This window comes from Humulus lupulus, chromosome 6 (assembly GCF_963169125.1).
Source record: "Humulus lupulus chromosome 6, drHumLupu1.1, whole genome shotgun sequence".
In the NCBI taxonomy this organism is placed as follows: Eukaryota; Viridiplantae; Streptophyta; class Magnoliopsida; order Rosales; family Cannabaceae; genus Humulus; species Humulus lupulus.
The window spans coordinates 218,269,640-218,296,567 of record NC_084798.1 but is presented as its reverse complement, the minus strand read 5'-3'; the positions used below and the strand labels follow the sequence as shown (position 1 = coordinate 218,296,567).

Sequence of the window (26,928 nt, the reverse complement as noted above, 5' to 3'; positions counted from 1 at the left end):
TTACCCTTCATTTTTCTTCTTTTCTTTTTCTCTTCTTCTCATTTTTCACTCTCTTGATCCGAGTCTCACACCAAGGTCACAATAAGGTATGTTTTCTTGAATTAATCCATTGTTTACAAGCATAGATTAATGTAATCCTCCATTGTTAGTCCTACTCATATGGATTTTGTGCCTTTTCTTGGTTTTCATTGAATCCCATAATAGAATCCGAATTTCCTATTGTTTGGGCTGCAATTGTTGGTTGTTTTTCAGATTCTAAGGGCTTAATGATGTTCATGTACTTAAATGTTCATGGGTTCAAGGATTTCTCTTGGTAATTTGATGAAAAATTGAAAGAAAAAAAAATTGGGAAAAATTGGGGGAAAATTTTGACCTAACAATTGGGGGTTTTGAATTTCTTGTTGTTTTCATGAAATTGGATTGAATTTGATGAAATTATTGTGATGCTTGTGAATTCCTATCAATTGGTTGGTTGAATTTCATTGAAACTTGATGGAAATTTGCATTTGACTATTCTAGGGCATGTATTGAGAGGTTGTGTTCCCTGTGAAAAACTGGTGCATTAGAGATCAAATTGAGTTTCCATTTGGGCATTATTGGTCATAATATACTTGCTTGTGCTTGGGTATTGTTTCAATTTGGTTATTTTTGCATACATTTTCACATTGAAAATTGTTGTTGGTGCATCCATAATTGTCAATTTCTTAGTGTTATTTGATATTTGTGGGTGTAGCCTTTGTGTTCTAGTGCTTTGTTATTTTGGTTTTGTGATATGGCTCCTTCTAAGAAAAGAAGTAAAAAAGTGCAACAAATACAACAAGTGCCTGAAACTCAGGAGCCTGACACTGAATTCACTGATCCTAGATTCACTTCTGCCCCTGCTTAGTCTAGGTATAAAATTGAAAAGTCTAGGAGTTTAATTCAGGAGAGGGGATTTGCAACCAATGCTGATGGAGAGTTTACTGTTCCTGCAGAGTATGTCAATGTCATTAACGCTCACCATTGGAAATATTTTTGTTCCCCGCCTATTTCTGCTGTGATACCAATTGTGAGAGAGTTTTATGCCAATGCTTTTGAGCATGATTATTCTTGGGAGACCATAGTTAGAGGGAAAACTGTCCATTTTGACAGCAAAACAATTAATGATTTCCTTAGGTTGCCCACAAATGACAATGATGAGTATCAAGCTTTGAGAAATGAATTGTGTAACCTGGGGTTGCTATACATTTGGTCTTTACTCAAGCCCTTATGTTAGCTGGAAGTTTGTTTCTGATTGACCAATCCTCTTTTCAACTTGAAGTCTCTCATTGGTCATAAGGGTCTATAAATATTCTTAGAGTGATGTTTAGAGTAACTTGATGTGTTGATGTTTGAGTCATCTGATTTGTATTTATTGTGTGAAAAGCCTATAGTGTGTGCTTGGACAAATCATCTTGTATTTGCATTTTATGTTTTTGGTATTCTGTGTGGTTTTCTTGTGTGAGATATGTTTTTTTTTCCTTGTGTATTTTTCTATTTGTCTTGCTTGTTACTACGGTATTCCTCCGCCATAAGTGAGGTTTTTCTATAAATTTTGGAGGATGTCACTCGTGGACAGATGATTTTCTTCTCTTCTTAAAAAAAAAAAGTGGTTATTTAATGAGGGTGTATTGAATTTGATTAATATTGTGGACTGGCAAGGGGCCTCAATTGTGCCACTGCCTCCAGGACTTATTTGGTGTGAACCAAGTAAACTTTGTCTTGTTGTTTTACTGTTCTTTAGTTGTTTCAAATTTACAGCTCCTGGGGTTGCTATAATAGGGTTGTCCTGTTTTCTGATGTAGCAGGACATGGTATTTAAGGTTTTACAGTTACTGTAGTTAATGTCATGCTCTCAAAGTACATTATTTGATTGGCATAGTCTTTATCAACTCGTGAGCTTCTTCCAATAGTCCTCCCTTGCCTAAAAGATCAAAGATGATCCCATAATGATCAACAGAAGGCTATAACCCTTGGTCCTTCATGGAGAAACACATGTAGCCTTCTTCAACTAAGCCAGCATGGTTATAAGCAGACAGGAGGCCCTTGTACACGGCTAAATTTGGGCAAATATGCTCGTTTTTTATCTCTTCAAACAACTCGATTGCGTTGATTGCCTAACATTTACACCACAGCCTGAGATCATTGCAGAATAAGCTACAAAATCTTTCTTGCTTAAACCACGAAATATAACACCAGTCAAAGTCATCCAATCTGGATGAATGTTGATATTGGTTTAATCATATGATTAAACAAAGTGAATGTAGCTACAGCATAAGACAAAGTACAGTTTGATCTTGATGCAATTACAGAAATGCCTTCAAGATAAAGTGAATGAGTGAAGTGAAACATTTTGGTTTTAATTCCTTTGTTACAAAAAAAAAAAAAATTACAGAAGAATCATAGTATACAATCAGTCTTCTTTCAACAATATATATTAAAAATATAAAAGCAATAGCAAGATGCCACTTTCCAAAGGCAAATTACACACCACAGACAGAGGCAAAATAAATAAATAAATAAAGCCATCACCCTGTAACAATTACTATACATATGCCAATGATCAATACAAGTGTATGCCAATGATCCAAACTTAATTATTTTTTTATTTTATTTAAAAAAAAAAAGAAGAACATCCCTCTTTAACAGCTATAACAACTTATGCTGCTGGCTATTCAAGAAACTCTTTCTTGACTAAGGGCTTGTTACATGTCTGTTACAGCTTAATCATTAAAGCAAGTCTTTGTGTATAATACCAGTTTGGTTTTTGTAGTGAGATGTAACACTAGCTTTTGTAATTGGATTGAAAGGGGATTCAAACAGAGAAGCTTTGATCTCAAACTGTATGAAGAATTGTGTATAATACCAGTTTGGTTTTTGTAGTGAGATGTAACATATATATATATCGTGGAAGTCAGCATGATAACTACTCAAAAGTGATGCACATTCCAAATGTTTTCATTCTGAGAATTAATGAGCTTTTTCATCTATTTGATTCTCAGGTTTGCAAATTATATTTTGAAATTCGATCACCAGAAAAATACTTTATATTGGATTAATATAATCTTTCATTAAACTTTTTGAATTAAATATCACCGCCTACAACATAGATATTCTTGAATTTTAGCTAAAAGAGACATTGAGCTGATCAAAATGAATAATTGTGACTATTTTAATTTTACAAGGTATTAAAGAAGTGAGTTTGCAATGAGAAGTGGACATGGATCAAAACAGAGTAAGTTGACTTTTACCTCTCTATAATTGATGAATGTTTAATTCAACGATACTTACTAAATGTTTTTGAAGAAATTAGGTTTGATATCAAAATCTGTAAGTCAAATATCAAGTGTAGACATATGTTGTAATGAACTCTTTTGAGTTCTGATATTTCTTTGAGTTGACAATACCCAGATGGACTTTCTTTGTATTAGGAATCCTATTTATGTTTGTATTAGTTATTCCTATACACAGTTAGCTTCTTTTACTGTTATTTTCTTTTCTTGTAATTAGTTTAGGTTAGTTAATTTGTTAGTTGTTAGGCTCTTACCTTTCTTGATTCTGTTCCCTCATTTGTAATCAACAATTTCAGATCAATACAATTTCATTTTGTTCTTCCATTTTCCTACACAATACTTTGGTTTGTGTTAAGGTAAAATATTTGACCTTGCTTATGTTACATGCAATTCTAGTCTCTTTTTGTTTTTGTTTTTCATATATAATAAATATATTGATATTTCAAGTAAACAGATTTTGCTCTGGTTAAAACAGAGAGCATATATAACATAATAGTGTATCAAGGCAGTAACAGTCATGGTCAATAAACAAATTAAGATAAAATTTTGCATCATAAACTTACCTTATAGCAGTCCTCTTTTCCTTCTAGTTTCTCACCCGAAATTAAACCTCAATTGAATGAAACAAAACAACAGAATATCTTAACACAAAGGCCATAGATGCCTCTTTGAGAAGGTCCAGGGATGTTGATATTGATGGTGTATCTAGCTCTAGTACTGGAGAATTCAACAAAAGTAGACTGACTGAATATTGAAAGGAGTCAGACAAATTCGGCCGTGAGCAACTATGCAATTGTAGATGAGATAGTGTTCAGGTAAAACATGTGCATTGCTTCTCTGAAAGTGGTATTTTGAGACCATTTCTTACTCAACTGAAAGAGAAGCATAATGTTTTCTAAGCTAAGAAAAAACAAGTAGGAAGGCAGGCATACATATAGGCTCCTTACAAGCATCCATGAGAGCTCGGCTAAGGTGCTGCTGAATGATGTGAAGGGGTGGCTTGATGATCTGAAACAAGTACTGTATGCTGACCACGTGATGGACAAGCTCAGTACTCATGACTTGAAACGTTTCAACTTTGTATTTATTCCTTTTTCAAGCCACAAGCTTTCTGTTATTAAATACCTTAATTCTATCAACTGTAAAGATTTGCTTTACAATTTCTATTCCTAGTTTTTGCCTTTGTTCATCAATTGGAACCATTTAGGTTGTCTTCTCTTGGTCAAAGCCTGATCTCCCAACTCAGAAAGAAAAGTTCAACAAGATTCCACTAAAATTTACACCAGATATATATATATAAAAACTTGGCAAATAACTTCCTGGCGAGGCATGAAAATAACTTCATATGTTAATATCAGTCTAGTCTCTAGTGTAAAGCATAAAATGTTTAATCTACATTATTTGTTTGTAAATCATAAACAAACACTTTCCTTAGGTTTGCAAATCTGGTGGCTGAAAAAAGTAAACATTAACCTGATCCACTATGCTGAAGGAAAAGTAAGCCTGCTACTAATCCTGATCCACTGCCTCAACTTGAAAAAGATGTCATTCTTACACAAGGCCTCAAGAATATTAATTTATCTTATAAATAAAATAATATACATATATAAAAAAAAAAAAAAAACAATGTCCACCATAATTCACATCATAATGCTGTAATAACGTGCAGTTATTATTTATTTATATTTTAATATACACTGAAACACTCCAAAAAAGCATTTCTTGGCAACTTCTTGGAACCATCGGTTCATCAACCACTATGGTGGCATTATTCAAAAGAAAATATTGGATCAATCATCCAATGTAATAATGTCCAATGAATCAATATTGGATCACTACTTCTTTTTGTTCTAACCTTTACACTAGTTATCTCTCTCTCTCTCTCTCTCTCTCAAGAGCAGAAACCATGGCTGACTTAATGGTGGGGGGAGCTCTTCTCTCTGGTTTCATCAATGTCCTCTTTGACAGGCTTGCTTCCAAAGAGGTACTTGACTTCTTTCGAGGAAACAAACTCAATCTTAAGCTGCTCAAAAGGCTGAAGACTGTGTTGCTATCAGCTAATGCGCTGCTGGACGATGCCGAGGAGAAGCAGCTTGGAGACAACAACGTGAAGAATTGGCTTGATGAGCTTAAAGAAGTACTGTACGAAGCAGATCACGTGATGGACAAGATCAGTACTGAAGCTCTGCGACTCAAGATGGAGGAAGATGAACTCGAAAGCACAGCAAGTAAGCCCTTCAACTTTGTCTCTAATAATCCATTTGAAATAAGTGCTGTGAAATCTGAAATAGAAGAGATCCTTGATACTCTAATGGATCTTTTAGAACAGACAGAATACCTTGGTTTGAAAAAAGTTGACCGGAAAACAACATTACATAGAACACATGCCCCTTTGCTAGATGATTCACAAGTTTATGGAAGGGAGGGTGACAAAGAGGCTATTCTTAAGTTATTGTTGTGTGATGATGATGCTGGCCCTAGGATCTCATTTATTCCTATAGTGGGGATGGGTGGCATTGGCAAAACTACTCTTGCTCAGAACGTATTTTACGATACCACTGTCCAACAACACTTTGCCTTGAAAGTATGGGTAACTGTGTCCGATGATTTTGATGTTGTCAAAATAACAAAGATTATTTTGGAGAAGATCACTGGAAAAGAAAATAAAGCAAATGAGCTACATCAACTTCAAAAAGACTTGAAGGATTCTTTGGCAGGGAAGAAATTTCTTTTTGTTCACGATGATGTGTGGAACGAAAAATATGAGTTGTGGGATCTTTTGAAAAGCTCTTTTCAATCTGGCGCACAAGGAAGCAAGATTATTGTCACCACACGTAATGGAGATGTCGCACTGAAGATGAAGACGAGGAATGTTCAAACTTATGAGCTTAAGAACATGTCTGATGATGAATGTTGGAAGTTATTTGCAGAGCATGCCTTTGATAATGTAGGCTCTAATGAGGTGGTATTGTCCGAGTTGCAAGAAATTGGAAGACAAATTGTTAAGAAGTGCAAGGGCCTTCCTTTAGCAGTAAAATCGATGGCTAGTCTTTTACGATCTATGTCAACTCGTGACGAATGGAGGCATGTACTGCAAAGTGATGTGTGGGAGATGCCCAATCGTCAAGACATTGAAATTGTTCCAGCTTTGTGGTTGAGCTACCGATTTTTGCCTCCTTATTTGAAGCCATGTTTTTCTTATCTATCTATATTTCCTAAAGATTACAAATTTGGTGATGTTGATAGAGAAAAACTAATCTTAATATGGATGGCAGAAGGTCTTTTGAAATCTCAACCTGGAAAAAGAATTGAAGATGTTGGAGAAGAGTACCTGAATGCTTTAATAGCAAGATCATTTTTTCAAAGAAACACAAGGAATCGTTATCTTTCTATGCACGATCTTATGCATGATCTAGCTATGTATGTATCAGGTGAGTGTTGTTTTATTTATGATAGTTGTAAAGACTTGCACAAATTTAGTAGCAAGACCCGCCATCTATCATACATGAAAGTCTTAAGAGATGCAATAGAATTTGATAATTTACCTAAAGCGAAGTATTTGCGTAGCTTGTTGGCTTTACCATTATCAAATATATATTCACTCTCTGATGCAAGATTAACACTTCAAATGGTGCTAAGAGATGGAGAATGCTTAAGAGCACTTTCTTTATCTGAGTCTAATATCACAAAATTGCCTTCTTCGATTGAGAATTTAAAGTATCTGAGGTATTTGGATATATCTAGTACAAACATTGAAGAATTACCTGTTTCAATTTGTGTGTTGTACAATTTGGAAACACTGGTATTGTCACATTGTGGAAAACTCACACAGTTGCCTACCAACATTTCTAAGCTAATCAATCTGCGTCATCTTATGATAAGAAGAACACATTTAAAAGAGATGCCGCCCAAGATTTTCAATATGATCAATCTTTGGACATTAAGTGATTTTGTTTTGTGTGGAAATGATGGGTCCAGGATCAAAGAGTTGGGTAAGTTGGAGAATTTGCATGGAAGCTTGCAAATTTTAGGCCTTGGGTATGTAAAGGAAGTGAGTGATGTTTTTGAAGGAAACTTGAAGAACAAAAAGAATCTCACTGAGCTTATCTTAAGATGGAATGGTGAAGCAGATGATTCAATAAAGGAAAGAGAAGTACTTAATGCGCTCCAACCACATGAAAATTTGAAGAAACTCAAAATACACAATTATAACGGCACAAACTTACTAGATTGGGTAACACATCCGTCCTACTCTAATTTGGAAAAACTTCATCTAGACTGTAAAAATTGTTGCTTGTCGTTGTTATCATTTCGGCTACTAAGTTCACTGAGAGATCTTAATATTTCATGTCTTTATATGCATGATGAGTTTGGTGGTATTTCTTTGAACATGCCATTTGCACTGTTAGAAGTACTAAAGCTTGATGGAATAAGTAGACTGGATTGGTCGTTTACCAATACAGATGGCCAAAAGTGTGAGATTTTCCCTTGTTTGAAGAAATTTGTTTTAAGCAGGTGTGGGAAGATAAATGTGGCATTACCTATCGGTAATTTTCCATCTTTGAAATATATCGACATTGAAGAATGTAATGAATTGGTGACTATATTTCCATCAAGTACTCATATTGACGTTGCATATCCCTCTCTTGAATGGTTGAACATAGATGGTTGCTCAAGGTTGGAGTCATTTTCGGAAATGGGATTACCCTCTTCTTTAAAAAATCTACGTATCATATCATGTAATATGCTCATGGAAAATCGCATGAAATGGAATTTACAAAGACTCCCATTGTTGATTGAGTTATATCTTAAGAATTATGGAGGAGCGGTGGATTCATTTCCAGAAGAATGGTTGCTCCCACCTTCTTTAACTCTTCTTTGGATCTGGGAATTTGATAGGCTTACAGCTCTAAACGGCAAAGGTTTTCACCACCTCACCTCACTTCGACGATTGGAACTTCATCACTTGGAAAAGCTAGAGTGCTTGCCAGCAGAAGGATTGCCCCAGACTCTTACTGCCTTGACTATATCAGGTTGTCCTGTGTTGATTCCTAGGTGCAAGGAAGGAACAGGGGAAGATTGGCCCAAGATTCAACACATACCTAACATAGACGCACAGCACTGGTACGCCACGTAGTCTTTTCTTTTTTTCAATTTATTTCAGTAAATATATTTTGATTTATAGGTTAACTCAAAGTCTGTTTTAGTAAAAGTCATTATTATTTTGTACAAATTTGTTTATTTTTCCTCAATACTATTTCAACTCACTGTGATGCTAATGCAGGTTTATATTTGCAATTTATAACAATTTGATAGTCTAACATGTTATTAATCGACTAATAAATATTTTGTATTATATAATGAGTTAGTTAAATTAAGAATTTGGTGTTTTTCAATTTAATATCTTGTTTTTTTTTATTCTTTTGTCTAGACAGCTGGTCTCCACTTGTCACTAGTTTAGTTTATTTGTTTTTAAGTCCTCCAGAAGTCATTATGAAAATGATTTCTTTTTGGTGTGTAGAATTATGATGTTTGTAATCTATCTCCTTTGTTTTATATATAAACTAATTCTCATAAATGTAGCCATGCAATTAGATAAAGAGAAATTTGGGTATTTATCCATATTGTGGGTTCATATATATCGAGGTGAGCATATATAAATACCTTCATTGGAAAAAATACTGCAAAGTTTATGATCAATTTTGGCTTTGAACAAGTGTTAATAAAACTATTAAATTGGTTTAATGTGAGACAATATATATTATATTATCTGGGGTATTGGTTATTTCTAACTTGCCTTTGTAGGCCTCTTGATTACTGCATCAAATATTGCATTTTTTACCTTTAAATGTCTTGTTCTACAATGCTTAAGTATGATGTTTTTTAATATAGTTTTTTCTCTTGTCTTTATAGGTTTTAACCACAATCTAATGATATGAGGAGCTGTCGCTGTCTTTTTCAAGTTCTTTATCTTTTGATGATGTTGGTGTCACCCTTCAATCTTCTTTGACCCAACTTGGTGGTGTTTAGATGTTGATGATCATTGCCCTTTGGCCAAGTGTCCCACTGCTCCTGGGGTTGCAATACATTTGGTCTTTACTCAAGCCCTTATGTCTCCTGGGGTTGCAATACATTTGGTCTTTACTCAAGCCCTTATGTTAGCTAGAAGTTTGTTTCTGATTGACCATTCCTCTTTTCAACTTGAAGTCTCTCATTGGTCATAAGGGTCTATAAATATTCTTAGACTGATGTTTAGAGTAACTTGATGTGTTGATGTTTGAGTCATCTGATTTGTATTTATTGCGTGAAAATCCTATAGTGTGTGCTTGGACAAATCATCTTGTATTTGCATTTTATGTTTTTGCTTTTCTGTGTGGTTTTCTTTGTTTTTCTTGTGTGAGATATGTTTTTTTTTCCTTATGTATTTTTCTCTTTGTCTTGCTTGTTACTAGGTATTCCTCTGCCATAAGTGAGGTTTTTCAATAAATTTGGGAGGAAGTCACTCGTGGACAGGTGATTTTCTTCTTTTCTTAAAAAAAAAAGGTTGCTATTTAATAAGATTGGTGAAAACATTGAGGGTGTCTTGAATTTGATTAATATTGTGGACTGACAAGTCGATAAAAGAATAGCCAAATGATCATCCAATTGAATTCCATGCTTCTCCATGTATGACTCAATCCATAGATCAAATTCCAGATACCCAAGCTATGAACAAGCAGATTTGACACCAGTCAAAGTCATCCCATCTGGTTGAATGTTGATATCAGTTTAATCATATGATTAAACAGCTCAAGGGCCTTCTTTGGTTGGTTGTTTTGTTCATAGCATTAAACGCAAGAAGTTCTTTGTTGTTCATCTGATCAAAGAGTAGACGAGCAGAGAACATCTCCATGTTTCGAATACCCAGAAATCATGGTAATCCAAGGAACATTATTTCTTTTAGGCGTTGTATCAATATTTTCTTCGTGCTAACTCCATGCTCCCACAACTCACATAACCACTTAACACGGCATTCCAAGAAGCCAAATTTCTCTCAGGCTTCTGTTTAAACAAAAGAATCGCCCGATCCATACCTCCTATTCTTGCATAACCCGAGAACATCGAATTCCATGAATCAGCATCCTTATTAGGAATCTCAACAAACACCCTTTGAGCCTTTTCCAAATTCCCAAACTTCAAATACTCAGATCATCAAACACTTTTCATGCACACTCCATATCACCCATTTTTGAGTAAAAATCAAGAACAGCAGTCTCCACATAAACAGAGCCATAAAACCCATTTTTATAAACATGAGAATGAACCGAATAACCACCCAATATATATCCAATCTTGGCACAAGCTTTTGTAATTGGATTGAAAGGGGATTCAAAGAGAGAGCCTTGAGAGCACAAGAGAGAGGGTGTACTGAATGTGAGAAACAGAGAAGCTTTGATCTCAAACTGTTTGAAGAATTGTAAAAGCTATTGTTCTAAGTGGATTGTTGAGGATGACGCTCAAACTGGAAGTAGGCAGTGGGCACTGCTATGGCTGAACCATTATAAATTTTTGGTGTTCCTTGTGTTTGATTTTATTTCTCTTGTCAATTTTGGTTCATTTCAGTTCTATACTTGTTGTTTTGTTGCTGTTTTTCTAACCTTGTTTGCAGAGATTTTGAGTCTTGTATATTACAACAAAGAGCATTATCTTGTTACAAATTGAAACAATAATCAATTGGAAGCTAAAATGCAGTACATTATATGACCAGATTCCAATTTTAGCTAAAAGAACAACCAGCAAAGGGGAAAAAGAAAAACAGAAGTTCAAATAGTACACCATGTATTCAGTTTGTAGACAATAAGATAAGTTGTTATTAAAAACACTAACCTGAAAAGTTACCAGCTTGAATCTCTCTGTCACACATTTCTTCGAACACCACATAGGCTTGAGAAATATTGTATTTTCTGTATACTCAATTTCTTGCAATCATCCATCTTCATAAACCTCATCACTTGAAAAAGCATCAATGCCTCGTCAAATTGAACAATAACAAAAGTCGGACAACCAACCTGAATAATGATGTTTGTAATCTATCTCCTTTGTTTTATATATAAACTAATCCTCGTAAATGTAGCCATGCAATTAGATAAATCCATATATTTGGTAAAATGTGTATATAACGTACATATATAAATACCTTCACTGGTAAATAAAATACTGCAAAAGTTTATGATCAATTTTGGCTTTGTTAGCTGGAAGCTTGTTGACAGTTGAAGAGAAACATCAAGATTGGATATTGATTTTGTTTCTGATTGACCAATTCTTTTTTTTTAACTTGAAGTCTCTAAATGTTTCAGTGATCAGTTTTGTATTTAGTGTGTGTGAAAAACCTTTAGTGTGCTTAGACAAAACTTCTATTTACAAGTGACAAATGGTGTCTATTTATAGAGTTTTGAGACACTTTTAATTTCAAATTCCATCAACTACTTTGGCTATTACCAATGTTAAATTGGGGGTATTTATGAAATTAAATGGAAGAATTGAGAGTTAATTAAAGTGTTCCAAACGTTCAAATTGTTAAAAATACAAAAAAATGTAAAAGTGGGGTTCGACTGTTAGCGTCTCAGGTCGCGACCTAGAGCTTGTAACCTCCCATCTTTTGTACTTTGCCACAAAAACGTTCAAACTCTTTCCCTTTTGATTTTCTAACTTTCCATGCACCTAATAATGAGGGTGAAAATCACACATTTAACAACCATATAACATAATGACTCATGAAATTCAATTTATAAATGTGTGGCCCTCATTTTACACATTATTAGGTGATATTTTTGCAAAGTTACAAATGGTTACTGATTTTGTAAGATATGTAACTCCAAAAAAACATATTACAAATTTGGACACACATATTTGTCCCACTTAATTTTGGGAAATTTGATAAATCATGCTTACATTAGCTTAATAATTAAAATTTGAACCAAAGTTAACCACCCTATGATACAAATGCTTATCTTTCATTTAATACCAAAAATACCCCTCTCATAACACCTTTCCTCTCTATTCTCCCTCTTCCTCTCTACCTCTCTTCACCATACCTCTCTTCACCATACATTCTCTCTCACTCTCTCTTCACCATACGTTTTACACACAAAATTTTTATACTAAAATCTTGCAAGAAAGATACACATTCGGACATTGTGGATTGTTTGAGGAGAAACACCAAGCTTTGTGTTATTTTTGCTCATAGTGAAGATATTAAATGGGTAAGTGATTTTCTTTGATTCTTGTTGTTGTTGGTTGCTTTTATGATTCATAATGCTGTTTATATGTTGGATCTATAGTTTGTTGGTATTTTTTGCTGTTTTTTTGGGTGAAAATCGTGTCATGTGAAAATCTGCGTTTTCTTGGGTTCCCTGAGTTTTTTTCTAAATGCCCGATAGTGTCCGATAGAGACCCGATACAGGCACGATATTTGTTGAGTTTCAAGGTTAGGGATGAAGGTCCGATGGCAACCCGATGGTTGCCCGATAGTTTGGTTACCCGATGGTTATAAGGGTACGATGGCTACCCGATGGTTGCCCCGATTATTATTTTAAATCTACACATCCTTTTAAGTACGATAATAGATCGATAGTAGTCCGATATATGCCCGATAGTTATTATTAAGTTACTGCTGACCTAATAGTACGATGGTACTCGATGTTACCCGATACTTGCCCGATATTAGTGTTTTAAGTGATCAAAAAACATAAATAAAACTTTGCCCGATACCGCCCGATATGGCCCGATACTGGTACGATTCCCAAACATTTGAACTAAATTTCGACATTTTGTTGCCATTTACTGATTTTTTTTCTTTGTACATGATAGGGTCAACTTTGTTCGCGTACTTAATGTATAATGGTGTTTGGGAGCGTGAAGGTAGAGATTGGGTTTTTAATGGAGCCGAAAATTTAACGTTCGAGTTGGAGAAGGACATAACTTACTCACAACTTGTTGAACTTCTGTACTCAGAGCTGGAGGTTGACAAAGTGCAGTATGACCTGAAATTAGAAGTGAATTATAAGTACATGAAAGGGTTAATGTATCGGCCTGAACTTATAAGGAATGACAAGGGTGTAAGCTTATATTTGTCAATGCTTTTGAAGAAGCCAGATGAATTTGTTCCCCTTTTTGTGACTTTGGTGGAGAAGAATATCATTGTTTATCGTAATCCTCCACCAAGTACTGTTAAGGATACTCGTAGTGAGGTTGGGACTTATGTTCCAGAAACAAATCCGGAGGTGCTGGTAGCCACTGCTGTACCTGAATCAAACCCTTTCATACCAACAGTTGACCATGTAGCACAGATGCCATTTCATGATGATTTTCCTGATTGTCCTGACCCTGAAAATGATTTTGAGGGCAATGACGACCAAGAAACAGAGGTCCGTTCTCAAGCTTTGAGCCTGAGTCCACTGTCGTACCAAATACCGAGGCAAACAACATGTAGAAGTAGACCCCGTAGAGAAGATCGCCAAACACCTGGTACTAGTAGTAGTCGTCCAGACGGAACAAATGATGCTAGAGAATTTAGTGATCCACTCTCTTCTTCGACATATTATAGTAAATTCAAAGCTCAGATGTTTACAAGAGAAGACATTGAGGATAATAGTCACTATATATCTATGGGTGGCACATCGGGCGGGGAGATTCATTTAGGAAAGTTTTTCAGAGACAAGGAACATTTAAAAAAGGTTGCTGGCTTGTTTGCAATGAAGAAGGGATTCGACTTTATAGTTAAGAAGTCTGGTACTGATGTTTGGTATATTACATGCAAGGATCCTGATTGTGGGTGGAGGTTAAGAGGGAAGAAGAAGCAACTTTCTAACATGTTCGAGGTGACAGCATTTGAAAATGTACACACATGTTCCCTCGATGTTCGAAAAAAAGATAACCGTCAAGCATCACCTTTGGTAGTTGCCGAACTGATCAAGGATAAATTCTCAGTTAACGGTTCAGATTATTTAGCCTCCAAAATAAGAGAAGATATGAAGAATTCTTTCGGGATCGAAATGAGTTATGAGAAGGCTTGGAGATGCAGAGAGAAAGCACTCCACATAGTTAGGGGTACGCCTGAAGCTTCATATTCGAAGTTACCTGGGTACTTGCACATGCTGCGGTTGAACAATCCCGATTCCATTACTGATTTCAAGGTAGACGAGGGTCGCTTCAAGTATTGCTTTTTTTCTCTGGGTGCTTGTAGGCGGGGATTCAAGTTTTGTCGACCTGTTATATGTATTGATGGGTCCTTCTTGAAAACTAGGTATGGTGGCCAAATGTTGTGTGCCGTGGCATTGGATTCAGACAGCCACATATTTCCGATTGCTTTCGCAATGGTTGACAGTGAGAACCACGACTCTTGGACCTATTTCATGAGGAAGTTGAAACAAGCGATTGGTGATGTTGAGAACTTAGCATTCGTATCGGATAGGCATCAAAGCATTGTTCATGCTTTGGAACTTGTCTTCCCTGATGCACCCCATGGCGCATGCTACCACCACATTATTATGAACGTGGCTAGCAAGTTCAAGACTGATTGCTTCACGGATCATATTTACAGTTGTGCATACTCGTATAAGAAGACAGATTTTGAAAGAGAATTTGAAAAGATAAAAGCAATGGATGTTCGAGTTGCACTATATCTTGAGGGCATTGGATTTGAAAGATGGGTTCGTGCGTACTTTCCAGGGGACCGTTACAATGTAATGACAAGTAATTGGGCTGAAAGTTTCAACAGCAAAACTAAGGACGCAAGAGCCTTCCCGATCACTGCTTTTGTTGAATTCATCAGGTTTACTATTCAAACATGGTTTGCTACTCGAAAGGAAAACGCTGAAAAGTGTAGCACGACTCTATCACCAGTTATGGAGGGGGACTTGTCATGTCAATTTGAGAAATCTCGGTTCTTAAGCGTCGACAGAGCTGGACCTTATACATTTAATGTCCACCCCGGAGGAACAGTTCAGAGCGGTGGTATAGTTGATTTGGAGGCACGACAATGCAGTTGCGGCCTATTCCAAATCATGAAGATTCCTTGTCCACATGCATGTGCTGCTGCTCAAGAACGAAATATTAGCATGTACGCATTGTGCTCTCAATATTACACAAGAGAGAGTTGGAAGAGCACATATGAGGGGACAATTATGCCAGTTGGTGATGAGGATGATTGGGAATTGCCTGAAGACATTAAGAACATCCAAGTTGGAGTACCGATTGAGAAGAAACCTGTAGGCCGACCGAAGAAGCAAAAGGTCGGACGAATTAGGAAAAATCGATATCCTTCTAATGGAGACAAGGTTGTGATACAACGATGTTGTAGCAAGTGTGGTGGTAAAGGGCACAACAAAGCGTCTTGCAAGTACCGAGGTTAACTTGTTTTGTTTGTATTCTAGTTGACCTATTATGTTTTATTTCTGCTTGAACTAGTAATATTTGTTATGTGCTGGATTTTGCAGGTTTTTTTCTATTTTTTTCTCCATTATGAAACTCTTAAATATGTAATAATCCAGTGTTGGTTCGATAGTGCACGATGCCGGTACGACAATGCACGATATTGTTTGTTGTAGGATTATTTAAATGTATCTTACAATATGGTACGACGTTGCTCGATGTAGTACGATAGTTAATGTACGACATTAGGGTACGATAATGTACGATATTTGTCCGATAATGGTACGATGGTATGGTTTCAGGACTGTTCGTGAAATTTGTGAGGCAAGTGAGGGTACGATAGAGTACGATAGTGATCGATGATAGTACGATGCAAAGATTAAGCACATTAAAATGTAGTAATTACAAAAAGAGCAATCAAAAAAATTATACAATTCAAAAAAATTAAGACCGTTCAACATAAGTTTTGGTAGAATAAGTCTACACACCACCTTTGCCTAAAAAGTTTCATATTATTGTCAGTTACATTATCAAATGGTAGTTGTAGAAGCTTATGTTCAATATGCTCAATTACGTAACATCCGCAATCGCCACTGCATTAGAAAATAAACAATAATTTAATAAAGTTTTGTAATTAAGAAATAATAATTAATATGTGATATTTAATAAAGTTCACCTGGATTTTGTTTGCGGTACGAATTCACGTGGAATGAGTTTCCAATCGAAGGGTCTGACCTGACTCTCTGATGCTGTCAACTGAGGCGCGAGTATAACGTCATGGTTCTCAAATAAACCGGACTGTCGCAAGACCGACGGGAAAATGGTACACCAGTCAACCATCAAGCTGATCAAATCGTTTTCGGAAATTGATCCAATACTGGAGTCAAAGATGTTGAGCATCCACCCATTCAGGTCTGCCTCTACAGCTACCCAATGCATTTGGTCTTTCAAGAAGAGGGCAAAATAAATGAACTCCTTGTTCTGCCAACTCGGTAAGAACTGGACTGCATCACCCCTAACCAGGTCCAATATACTGTCATCCCAACTAAATCTAGAGTAGTCAGAACCTGGAAAAGCGTCCCACCGACCCTTCAATGATTCGGGAAAAATTGTAGGCATAACAACACATTTCTGAGGGTACACGTTAGGATAAAATTCTAGACGCCTCCTCATGAGATGAAATGCTGCATCTAAATGCTACATTAAAGGAAAATTAAGTCAGTAACCACAATATCGTACCAAAATAAACAAACAAAAAAACTATCAGACATGAATATAGTAACTATCGTACCCCAATCGTACCATTATCGTACCCCAATCGTACATGAATATATTAACAATAAAACCTTCTATCGTACCAATATCGTGTTAATGTCGTACCATCATCGTACCTTTATGGCAAAAACTAGTATTATACACCATCGTACCCACTAGCGTCCCACTGTCGTACCATCATCGTACATTATCGTACTACCATCGTACCTAAATTGTCCCACTACAAATTCTAAATTTATGATGGTAATAGTAACTACTTAACAAATTATATCGTACCACTATCGTGCTAATGTCGTACCACCATCGTACCATTGACATAAACAGTTTATAATTTGACACTTATAATTATCGTACTACTTTCGTACCATATCGTACCCATATCGTACCACTATATATAGAAACATTTAAATAAATTTTCAACATTATTTAATTATGAAGTTATAGAAAACTTACAGAGTCAGAAAGCCATGTCCTCGGAGTATGCAGTTTCAGGAACCAAGCAGCATCGTGTGTCCCTGAGAAGCATTCCCTCGGATATTTATTCCCAATGGTGCCAAGCAACCACTTGTGAAAGGTCATAAGTAATTTACCATCAACAACCCTCAATGGATCCACATTCACTGCTGTCTTCGATTTCTTATTCCTTTTCCTCATTGCAGTGTACTCATCGAACCACCTAGGCCTCTTTCTTTCTCTCCTCTTCTCCGGTGCTGGTGGAGCTATGTTTAAGAATTGTACTTCAGAATCTTCAGTATCTCCGATTACAGTAATTTGCATATCCTCTGGTGTGCGAAAAATGTGATCATCTACATCATCAGGTCTGTAATCGTTAGGGAGAATGTCTTCATCTACAGGAGACTGAGGGCCTTCTTCAGTGGACTGAGGGTGTGGATCTGGAACTGGCCTACTAAGATCTTCCATCATTGTCATAAGCTTCTGCAATTGACCCAAGATCTCGGACTGACCTTTAATAAGGGCACTTTGTTGCCCTTCAACCTTTTCCAACCTGGCCAAAATCATAGAGTAGCCTGGTTGCTCAGCTTGGGAGGAGGTGCTGGCATGAGGTGTTGATGGGGGAACCTCAGGTGCCTCAGGTTGAGCTGGTGGAACCTCCTTAAAAATATTTGCTGCTTCTGCTTGCTCAGCTAACTTTTCAGCAAGCTTTTCAGCCTGGCTCTGTAAGGCTTCCTGTGTAGGCTGTCCATCGGGACCCACCTCTAGTTCCTCTAACCCCATGTCCACATACAATGGGGCTTCATTGTCTGTAAGGGTCCTCACATACTGTTCTTCAGCAGGTCGGGCACACAGGTAGGGGTATACTGTCAACTGCCACAAAAAACAATGCATATTTAGATTGGAAAGTAAAACAATATATCATGTCAATTGGTAAACTATCGTACCCCAATCGTACCCATATCGTACCCATATCATGCAATTATCGTACCCATATCGTACCCATAACATAACAATATCGTACCCGTAAGTGAGAATTGCTTGCTAACTATCGTACCATCATCGTACAACATCGTACCAATATCGTACCACTACTACTACATTAACAAAGAATACATATCGTACCCCCATCGGACCATCATCGTACCAAATCGTACCACTTAGTCAGTTTTCAAACAGTTGACAAAAAACCACAAAATAACCCCATAATCGTACTCAAATCGTACTCTATCGTATTCCTATCGTGCAGTACCCATAAAATTGCATATCTAGAAAAAAATATAGAACATTCAAAAGTAAAGTAAAAGCTCACCTTTTTGGCAAACAACTTAATAAGTTGCTCTTTGTGTATCTCTACTTTCTCCTTGCTCTGCCAGTTGATCATTCTTGGTATGCCTTGGCCCAATCTCACAGCATGATCCTGACCCAACTCAATGATGGACTCAAAAGCCCAATACTGCAATGCTGCAGCATACCCATAAATAGAGTACTTGGCCTCCTTTTGAGTCTTTCCTTTCTCAATCTTCTTCTGTAAATGCTTCTTCATTTCAACAAAGTCTTTTTGACAAGTTTGTAACAACTTCTGGTATGATATCTTCCCCCACGGGTACTGGAAAAAGAAGTCAACGTCGTCTACCATCTTCAGCATGTCAGTCCAAACCATCAACTTCTCCTCACGACCTTTCAAAACACCCTCAACTAATAAGCACAAACCCATCTTGTACACATCATCAACTATTTGACAACTCTCAAAAGTTCTGCGCAGTTGCCCTATGCTCACTGGGGAATGACCATTGAAGTACTCAAGAATCAACCGATCCGAAGTGGTCTTCGCTTTAATCTCAGCTTCAGACGGTCCGGCCTCAAAATTTAAACCAGTAACTAAAGCGAACTCCAATTGGCTAAATCTACATCTTTTTTTCCCAATATAAAACTGGACTTCGTCAGTCTTCTCCCCTCTGAATTTGTGCAACAACAATTGATGGACTAAGGCACCAGAAAAATTTAATGGTTCCGCCATGAAGAACTGTTTGAAAGGGGATTCCTTCACCCTATCCAATAAACCACACTGTATAAATTTTGCTTTAATCTTTGGAAAGTACCAACTGCCGCGCCAAGTGATACGTCCCGTAAAATGTTCCTCTACTGGAACTATCAGTTGTGGAGGTCTTAAGTTCTGCATAAAACAAATAAATACCCAATTAAATAGAATAACAAAAAAAAACATCAAATTTTATATTCTGCAATATACTATCGAGCAACTATCGGAATCTATCGCACCATATCGGACACCAATGGAAAACTGGAACTATAACATTATCGTGCACAATCGTACCTAACATCGTACACCATCGTATTATAACATACACAACAATTTGTTCCCACTATCGGGCACACATCGTACCCAACATCGTACCCTATCGTACCTCCATCTTCAACCTCAAGTTATCAGAAAACACAACCTATCGTACCACCATCGAACCACTATCGTACCCCTATCGTACACTCATCTTCAACCTGAAGTTATGAGAAACACAAATACTATCGTACCCATATCGACCCACTATCGTACCTTATCGTACCTCTAAAAAAACCCAGAAATTTTTTTCAAAATTTTACGGTTTATCAGATGTCACACAGTCAGATTTAACACAGTCAAATTCAACAATACATACTATAACATTTTTTAATGGAGAAGAGATTAAAAAAAACACATACCCTAGACATTTTTGCGCAATGGGGTGTCGGTTTTTCTTCTCCGGTGAGGGGTTGGAGCTTGGTTTTTCTTCGTCTCCGGTGGGGGTTGGGGCTTGGTTTTTCTTCGTCTCCAGTGGGGGTTGGGGCTTGGTTTTTCTACGTCTCCGGTGGGGGTTTTTCCGACCGTCGGGTGAGGGAGAGAGCAGCGTCGGGTGATGGTGGGTGAGGGAGAGAGAAGCGTCGGGTGTGAGTACTTATGTTGCTCGATGGTTTTGTGGGAGTGAAGAGTTGGGATTTGGGAGGGAACGGGAAATGGGCAGGGGAAAAGCCGAAAGGTACGGTTTTTATCAAGTTTTTTTATCACTATCGTGTACCATCGGGTACAATCGTGTACCATCATACTATTGGGAAAGCATCGGGCACTTATCGGGTACCATCGTGTACAATCGTACTAATAGGTCTGCATTAACTTAATAACAACTATCGGGCATGCATCGGACTCGTATCGATCCATTATCGTACTTAAAGGGTTTGTAGAATGAAAATAAATATCGGGCAACCATCGGGTAGCCATCGAACCTTAATGACCATCGGGTAACCAAAACATATCGGGCAAGCATCGGGTGGCCATCGGACCTCATCACTAACCTTGAAACCCAACAACTATCGTCCCTGCATCGGGCCTATATCGGACACTATCGGGCATTTAGAAAAAAAATTCAAGGAACCCAAAAAAACGCAGATTTTCACAGACCACGATTTTCACCAAAAAAACAGCAAAAAATACCAACAAACTACAGATCCAACATCTAAACAGCAATCTAAATCATAAAAACAACCAACAACAACAAGAATCAAAGAAAATTACTTACCCATGTGTATCTTTTTTGCAAGATTTTAGAGAGGAAAGGTATGGGATTTTGTTATGAGAGGGGTATTTTTGGTATTAAATGAAAGATAAGCATTTGTATCATAGGGTGGTTAACTTTGGTTCAAATTTTAATTATTAAGCTAATGTAAGCATGATTTATCAAATTTCCCCTTAATTTTTAACTTTCAAATTATGTTACAAAATGTGACAAACTCATTTTGTCACATTCATTTAATGTAACATTATATTATAATTAATATAACATTCCCTACTAAATTAAATAATACTTATTTTTAATCAATCAAATATTAAGAATTTAATAATGTCTTATTTTCTGTTTGTGTGTGTGTTTTGATTTATTTATTTATTTTTTATAGTTAATATAAGCTTTATTCATTTAATATGGAAACCATGATAGAAGCATTTCTTGGCAACTTCTTGAACCATCGGTTCATCACTATGGTGGCCATTATTCAAAAGAAAAGAATAATATTTTAAAGAAAAGACGTTCATGTAGTTGCCCTCTTCAACATTTGGAACCATTTAAAACAAATGTTTACATACTAAAATAATTTCATTTTTGATATAGAAAATACAAAGTCTCCCAATCAAAATCTCATATTCCAATTTAACCTTATTCTCATTCTTATAATAAATATTAGCTAAAAATACGTATATGGAAGTGTTGTTACCTCATACTGGTTACAATTTTAGGGACTTGCTATAATAAGTTTTACCAAGCCATTAATATAAAAAAATTCCGTCTTAAGAGTTAAACTCATTGATCACTTATTAATACAATAATAATGTAACTCTGTTTGTAGTCATTATTTCCTATTATATGCATACTTGTTCTTCTTGTTACTTGTTATTGGATATTTGCCTTTTGTGGTGTATCAATTGCTATTTGGCATCTTAAAGTGTTCATCACCATATGAGGTAACACCCTAGGTTTAGTTAGCGATACTCCATAATACTTATTAAATTCAAATGTATGGGACCCAATATTGGATTACACCAAAAGCGGTATGTTACCTCTTTATAGTGTTTGACACCAGTAACGCCCATTAGCAATTCTCTTAATTATGATTGCATTTTCCTTTTACGTTTATTTGTGGGGCTTATTATATTGTTTTTGCTAGCTATATATGGTTAACAAATGGGTACGTAGTTGCAGAGTTTTATTTTATTTATTTTCAATATTGGGTAAAGATGAAAATGAGTGAATGGGCTTATATTTATACTGCTCTGGGCATTAATGGTGAGTAATGATGAGAATAGGGTTTCGATGCATGGGAAATCGCAATAACCGTTAGGACATGTCTGGGGAATTGAAAGGGTAATGATTGAATTCCATTGATAGAGAATTCTGATGATAATGGAGTGGATATTGATAATCAGAAAACTAAACCTCAATTGAATAAAACAGCAGAATATCTTAACACAAAGGCTTTAGAATAGATGCCTCTTTCAGAAGGTCCAGGGATGTTGACATTGATGGCATATCTAGCTCCAGCACTAGATAATTCAACATAAATGTTAGAATTTAGCCACTTGGAATAGTCTGTTAACTTACTTAACTGTTTTGATAGTTAGGTAGTTAGCTAGTGTTTCCCAACCTCTTGGAGCCCATATATGTGTCTATATATAGGTTCTTTATTCTCAGTTTTAGGTGACGATCTAGAGAGAGAATTTTGAGAAGAAAAATAATGAGTGCAGAGGGATGTACAGGGACTGTGTGTGTCTGATCACAGTACCCTCAAGTGAGGAAATTTTGTAAGTGCATGACACCATTTCGAGTTTGATCTTTGAAGATCATCTTCTGTAATTCTGAGCTACATTTTAAATAAAGATTGGTCACAAGGTGGTTCCTCCCGAGGATTAGATCACAAACAAGAACTTGTTTGTGATTGAACCTCGTTAAATCTGGTGTTCACTGTGTTTATTGCTACATCATTGACTTATAGCATCTGTTTACATATTTGGTTATTTTTCTGGTTTTACTATATTTTCATTTTGTATTATTCCGCATTATTACTTAAACTAACGTGTTCTTGAAGTGTGCTTATTCACAACAAGTGGTATCAGAGACAGGTTTGAGATCAAAGTTTCAAGAACCAAGTTTCAAGTTTCAAGAACTCGGCATCAATGGCATCAACCAGATTCAAAGTTGACAAATTCACAGGGACAAATGACTTCGGTCTTTGGAGGATTAAGATGAAGGCTCTCCTAGTTCATCAAGGCATCTCTGAAGCACTTGATGCTACTGCTCTCAAAGAGTTTGGAGATGACAAGAAAAAGATTCAAGAAATCGAATCAAAGGCTCACAGTGCAATCTTGTTGAGCCTCGGAGATGAAGTACTTCGAGAAGTTTCTGATGAGACTACTGCAGAGGGTCTGTGGACAAAGCTTGCAACCATTTACATGAAGAAATCTCTGGCCAATAAACTCTATCTGAAAAAGAAGCTCTATACGATGAGAATGGATGATTCCAAAGAGCTTAGGAAGCACCTGGACGAATTCAATAAAATTGTTCTTGATTTGAACAATATTGGGGTGAAGATAGTGGAAGAGGATCGAGCAATAATATTGCTGAGTTCATTGCCAAAGGCGTATGAACATTTCGTGGACACCATTCTTTATGGGAAGGACACATTGACAATGGCAGAGGTGAAGGCAGCATTGAACTCGAAGGAAATTAAGAAGAAATCTGATGATTCTCATGACTCAAGTGGAGAGGGTCTATTTATTAAAGGAAGATCAGAAAAGAAAGGTTTCAAGAAAACCAAAACAGGGAACAAACCAAAGTCCAAATCAAGAGTTCCCACAGACAAGAAATGTTTCTACTGTAAGAAAGATGGACATTTCAAGGATGAGTGCTATCTCTTGAAAAACAAATTTAATCGAGATAAGCAAAGGAATGGGGAAGCTGGTGTTGTGACACAGGGTTATGACTCTGCAGATGTACTTACTGTGTCAACAACAGATTCTGGTGATGACTGGATCTTGGACTCAGGATGCTCCTTCCACATGACACCAAACATAGCCATGTTCAGTTCTCTTGAAGAGAAAACAGGGGGTACTGTACTGCTTGGAAACAACAAAGCATGCCAAATTCAAGGGATAGGGTCTGTTCAGATGAAAATGCATGATGGCATTATAAGATCTCTACAACAAGTCAGGTATGTTCCTGATCTTAAAAGAAATCTACTTTCAATTGGTATGTTTGATTCTAATGGTTTTTCTGTCAAGATTGATAATGGTACTATGAAGATTTCTAGAGGATCTCTAGTTGCAATCAAGGGAAAACTAAGTAATGGACTGTACTACTTAGTTGGTAATGCAATTTCAGGTCAAGCCTCACCAGCAATCAATCAAGGCAGCAAGAATGATGTCAGACTATGGCATCTCAGACTTGGTCATGTAAGTGAGAGAGGGATGCAAGAATTAGACAAACAGGGTTTGTTCAAAGGTGGATTAAAGGGAAAACTGAGTTTCTGTGAAGAGTGTGTTTATGGCAAGTCGTGCAAGATAAAATTCACACCTGGTATACATTCAACCAAAGCTAAACTCGACTATATTCACTCTGATCTGTGGGGTCCTTCTAAGATACAAACTTTGGGTGGAGCCAGTTATTTTTTTGAGCATTGTGGACGATTATACAAGGAAGGTATGGATATTTCTGTTGAAGAACAAGGATCATGCTTTCAACACTTTCACTATATGGAAGAAGCTCATTGAAAATCAGACAGGGTGCAAGATAAAGAAGCTAAGAACTGATAATGGTTTGGAGTTTTGCTCAAATCAGTTCAAGGAATTTTGTAACACAGAGGGAATTGCTAGACACCTAACTGTTAAGGGTAACCCTCAGCAAAATGGACTTGCTGAGAGAATGAACAGAACTCTTATTGAAAGAGTAAGATGCATGCTACAAGGTGCTGGTCTTGGAAGATCATTTTGGGGAGAAGCTGTGAAAACAGCCAGCTATCTTATCAACAGATGTCCATCTGTTGCACTGAACTTCAAAACTCCTCAAGAAATATGGACAGGGAAACCACCAAGTTTTGAGCATCTGAAAGTTTTTGGTTGCACTGCCTATGCTCATATCAGGCAAGACAAGCTGCAACCAAGGGCACTAAAGTGCATGTTTCTAGGGTACCCTGATGGAGTTAAAGGCTATAAACTTTGGTGCCTTGAACCAGGGCATAAGAAATGTCTCATAAGCAGGGATGTCGTGTTTAGAGAAGATGAAATGGTCATGAAGTCAAAGAAGGATGCTACAGCAAGTTCATCACAGTCACAAGGTGACAACTTGCAGTTTGAGGTGGATCAAGGCATCCAATCTGGCCAAATTACAGAAGTTCCACCAGATGATGCAACAGAAGTTGAAACTGACATACACACAAATGCAACTCAAGGTGGATTAAGTACTTACCAGTTGGCTCGTGATAGAGTAAGAAGAGACATTAGAGCACCTGACAAATATGGGTATGCTGAGTTTACAGCATATGCACTAGCAGTAATGCCCCGAATTCTCCGATGTGTTTAACGGCATGAATAGTAGGCCGGGAGGGCCATACTTGCTTAATTATGTTATTAATTGATAAATGCATGTATATGTTGATTATATTATGATATGATGTGAGATGCATGCATGTGAGTCCATATTTCTCATCACAGGGGTATGATGGTAATTTGGCTCGTTGAGGGTAATTTGTGTATTTGGGTGCATAACTTGATTTGTGAATGAGATTCCATTATTATGGAGATATATTCGAGCTATTTGACATGAGACGGATATTTTTAGTGGATTAGCGGTTTTACCATAACGGGGTCAATTTTGGGGTAATAGAAATGTTCATTTGGTGATAAATTGGGAATATTTGAGATCAGGGTGGAATTTTGGAGGTATTGACTATAATGTCCCCGGGGGTGTTTTCGGGACCCCGAGCATTAGGTTTTATTTGAGGTTACTTAAGGTTGAAGTAGCTTATCAGATAGAACGTACGATAAGAAAACCTTCCGTTCTTGCTTTTCAAGGTCCGTTTTACTGTTTAAGCCTTTTTGACGAAATCTTGAGTTCTAGGAGTCGGAATCGAGCGAGGATCGAGGCATAGTGATCCTAGGAAAGATTAGAAGCTTCTTAACCGAAGGATTCGACAGAAAACAACCCAATTGAAGGTAATCGAAGTTTAAGTTTTGAGTTTTTCCGAGTTTCTAAGCTTTGAATTGATTTTGTGAATTGTTGAGTTTCCGATCCGTTTGAACCTTGGGTTTTGAGGGTTTTGATGCATGGGGGAGCTTGGGAACTTTGTTTTGATGATTGGGGAATGTTTAGGGATGATTTTGGAGTCTTTGAAGTGTTAGAAACGCAGTTGGGAATGGCCCAGGGTGGAGCGCCGCGGCCCTGTTCTTGAGGCGCCGCGGCCCTTCTTTGAAGAAGCAGGTGGAGCCTTTACCCTTGCTGGGCGCCGCGGCCCTTGCCTCTGGGAACCCTGGGGGCCGCGGCCCAAGGTGTTAGGGCCGCAGCCCTTGCCCTGTTTTCGCCCCGTTTGCTCGTTTTGACCCCGGGAACCTAGTTTTAGGCCTTGGGAGTGTCCTTACTACTTGGATTAGTTTGGATTGATCTCTTGGAGGCTAGATATTGGTTTGAGAACCCTTGATTATCTTGATTATTGATGGTATCCCATATGTGTTGTGATTAGGTAACCGCTAAAGGACTAAAAGCTAAACCGTTCTCAAGGGTCGTTCTTTTGTTCATTCTAGCTCGAATCAAAGGTAAGAAAACTGCACCCTAAGTGTGACATGCATGGATATTCCTGAGGCATGTGGGATGTGAGAATATGGACATGGATTGTATATGGAATGCTTAGCATATGTTGCTCATTTGTGCATAGCATTGACTTATTA

General features: G+C 37.0%; 2 protein-coding genes and 1 long non-coding RNA gene across 3 annotated transcripts; 2 read left to right on the top strand and 1 right to left on the bottom strand.

The window, feature by feature from the left end:
* LOC133783354 (uncharacterized) lies at positions 1-9,821 on the top strand. The gene is made up of 2 exons (XR_009870865.1): positions 1-86; positions 9,764-9,821. It is a non-coding gene; the product is annotated as an uncharacterized LOC133783354 (long non-coding RNA).
* Positions 4,508-9,821, top strand: LOC133783351 (putative disease resistance RPP13-like protein 1). Its single transcript, XM_062222967.1, has 2 exons — positions 4,508-8,435; positions 9,225-9,821. Exons 1-2 carry the CDS (start codon positions 5,128-5,130, stop codon positions 9,229-9,231), a joined length of 3,315 nt encoding a protein of 1,104 aa, XP_062078951.1. The 5' UTR covers positions 4,508-5,127; the 3' UTR covers positions 9,232-9,821.
* Positions 9,822-15,942: 6,121 nt separating this feature from the next.
* On the bottom strand, positions 15,943-17,764 carry LOC133783353 (uncharacterized). The gene is made up of 2 exons (XM_062222969.1): positions 17,451-17,764; positions 15,943-16,919 (listed from the first exon to the last, which is right to left on the bottom strand). Exons 1-2 carry the CDS (start codon positions 17,649-17,651, stop codon positions 16,395-16,397), a joined length of 726 nt encoding a protein of 241 aa, XP_062078953.1. The 5' UTR covers positions 17,652-17,764; the 3' UTR covers positions 15,943-16,394.
* Between the last annotated feature and the right edge of the window lie 9,164 nt (positions 17,765-26,928).